Source organism: Lucilia cuprina, chromosome 5 (genome assembly GCF_022045245.1).
Source record: "Lucilia cuprina isolate Lc7/37 chromosome 5, ASM2204524v1, whole genome shotgun sequence".
Classification (NCBI taxonomy): Eukaryota; Metazoa; Arthropoda; class Insecta; order Diptera; family Calliphoridae; genus Lucilia; species Lucilia cuprina.
In genome coordinates, this window is record NC_060953.1 from 3,158,734 (window position 1) to 3,161,054 (window position 2,321).

The following is a 2,321-nucleotide window of genomic DNA, read 5'->3' on the forward strand; positions in this document are numbered from 1 at the left end:
GTTCTAGTTCAGTTCTAGTTCAGTTCTAGTTCAGTTCTAGTTCAGTTCTAGTTCAGTTCTAGTTCAGTTCTAGTTCAATTCTAGTTCAGTTCTAGTTCAATTCTAGTTTAGTACCAGTTCAATTCTAATTTAATTCTAGATAATTATTTCAGACTCACCTTTTCCACTGTCAAATAATCATCACCGACTCCTAATCGTCGGAACTTAACGTGGAACGTGCTAATAGTATCAGCCAGTCGTTTAGGTTTATTCCAATCCAAAATCACAAAAGAATCGGTTTTAGCCACTGTATGCAACTTACTGGGAGGATCGGCCAAAACACCATAACCTTGGAACAAGCAACTGCTAAATTCCGACATAAAGCGTAAACACCTAAAAACAACAATTAAATATAAAAGTTACACAAATCCTACAAAGCAACACTTCATGCCACAAACTCACTTAAACAAATTAAAATCCAACGTCGAAACTTTGCCCGAACACAAAGGATAACACACGGTGGGTATACCTCGGGCTCGACAACAGGGCGTATGATCTATATTATTGGCCAAACAATTAAAGGTGATATTAGACCAGGGAGCGCATACCATAAAATCAGGCAGTGTCGCTAAATCTGTCTTCTGAGGATCGCACATTTTATCCAAACACATACGATGTGTCATACCATTCGTTTCACAACACGAACGTATATCGGGTAGATCTGGTACATCCATTTTATTAGAGGGACCCGATTTCTCCTCTGTAGCCAAGGCACTGGTATGTGTAAAAATACGCAAACGTTCACTGGGTAAACTGCTGCCATAGTCATTTACTGCCGTAACTAGAATGGCATACATTGTTAATGGTTTCAAGTCATTAATGGTTATTGACGTATCATTTCCTGATACCAAGCGTATAATAACATTTTCATCTTCTTTTCTAATGGTGCCAGCATCACCATCATCATCATCGGCGCCCTCATCACCCTCATCTTCATCGAATGAATGCAAAGCTGTTAAATTGACATTGTAATGTTTAACTAAGTGGGCCAACTTTTCAGGCGGCGACCAACTAATGATGACACGCGTTTCGCTAACCTCATCAGCTGCCACATTTAATGGACTGCTGGGTATCTGTTGCACTCCTTGTAATATACACTGCAAACCACTCAGCGTATGATGGACACAGGAGACTCGCGTACGCAGCATATCGGTAAAAGGTGTGTACTCACCACGACACATGTCCTGACACAAGTCAGGTATTTGTTTTTCTACACAACAGGGCACATGATTGCGGCCATCGGCCATGCATCGTACGATTTGTGGAAAATCTTTTTCACAAGCCTCTGGCTCAATGCCTGTCGTCCCATCAAGAATGTTGTGAACATTACAGAAACCCATACAGCCTTGGCTGACGTTGGCACGTTCACAGCATTCGGTGAAATCGTGTGTTATTTGCGGTGCCACTGAGCCAGTGCGCCAAAACGAACGATTATCGTTGGCATCCAGAGGGGGAGGCACTAAAAATACATCACTTGATTCGCTAGCAGCTGAATCTCTATTACTACTGCTGTCACTATATGTACTATTATTGTTGTTATTATGCTTTGAAGGTAAAGGCTTAACTGAACACACATTTAATTATAAACGAAACAAATTAGTTTGGCAAACATTTGATTTAAAACATTAAAAACTTACCAGTTAATATATGTATACTACGTAGTACCGGCTCAGAATTCAATTCGCATATATAGCTGCCTGAATCTGAGGGCTTTAGTTTCTTTATTAACAAGACCCACACTTCTCCGCCAGTTTCTATTCTACCTTTGGGACCTTTATTCACAAAAGGAAGTTTAGTTTTAATGTATTAAGGACTAAAGAAGGGGTTGTACTTACTTTCATCATGCAAAACACTTATACGTAGATCACTGGTAACTCTTACCTTACCAGCGGTAAGAATTTCATCTAATTTTTTCCATATCACAGTATTGTTACTACGATTTTCAGACACAACGCAGGTTAATAAGGCATCCTTGCCTTCGTATATTAAAGAGGGACCACCAGTTCCTACAAAAAAATTTTAAATGAGATTAGCATTAATTGGTATTCAGTTTAGTTCTAGTTCAGTTCTAATTCAGTTCTAGTTCATTTCTAGTTCAGTTCTAGTTCAGTGCTAGTTCAGTTCTATTTCAGTTCTAGTTCAGTTCTAGTTCAGTTCCAGTTCAGTTCTAGTTTAGTTCTTTTTCTGTTCTAGTTCAGTTCTAGTTCAGTTCTAGTTCAGTTCTAGTTCAGTTCTAGTTCAGTTCTAGTTCAGTTCTAGTTCAGTTCTAGTTCAGTTCTAGT

At 39.1% G+C, this 2,321-nt stretch overlaps 1 protein-coding gene across 1 annotated transcript in view; it reads right to left on the reverse strand.

Annotated features, from left to right (window-relative positions):
- Nucleotides 1-2,321, reverse strand: part of LOC111684573 (Ig-like and fibronectin type-III domain-containing protein 1) — a 26,923-nt gene that overhangs the window by 23,821 nt on the left and 781 nt on the right. The window contains exons 2-5 of the mRNA XM_023446769.2: nt 1,875-2,045; nt 1,677-1,811; nt 442-1,603; nt 155-372 (exon numbers count right to left, since the gene is read on the reverse strand). Coding sequence (XP_023302537.2) covers nt 155-372; nt 442-1,603; nt 1,677-1,811; nt 1,875-2,045 — 1,686 coding nt within the window. The remainder of the gene's footprint in view (nt 1-154; nt 373-441; nt 1,604-1,676; nt 1,812-1,874; nt 2,046-2,321) is intronic.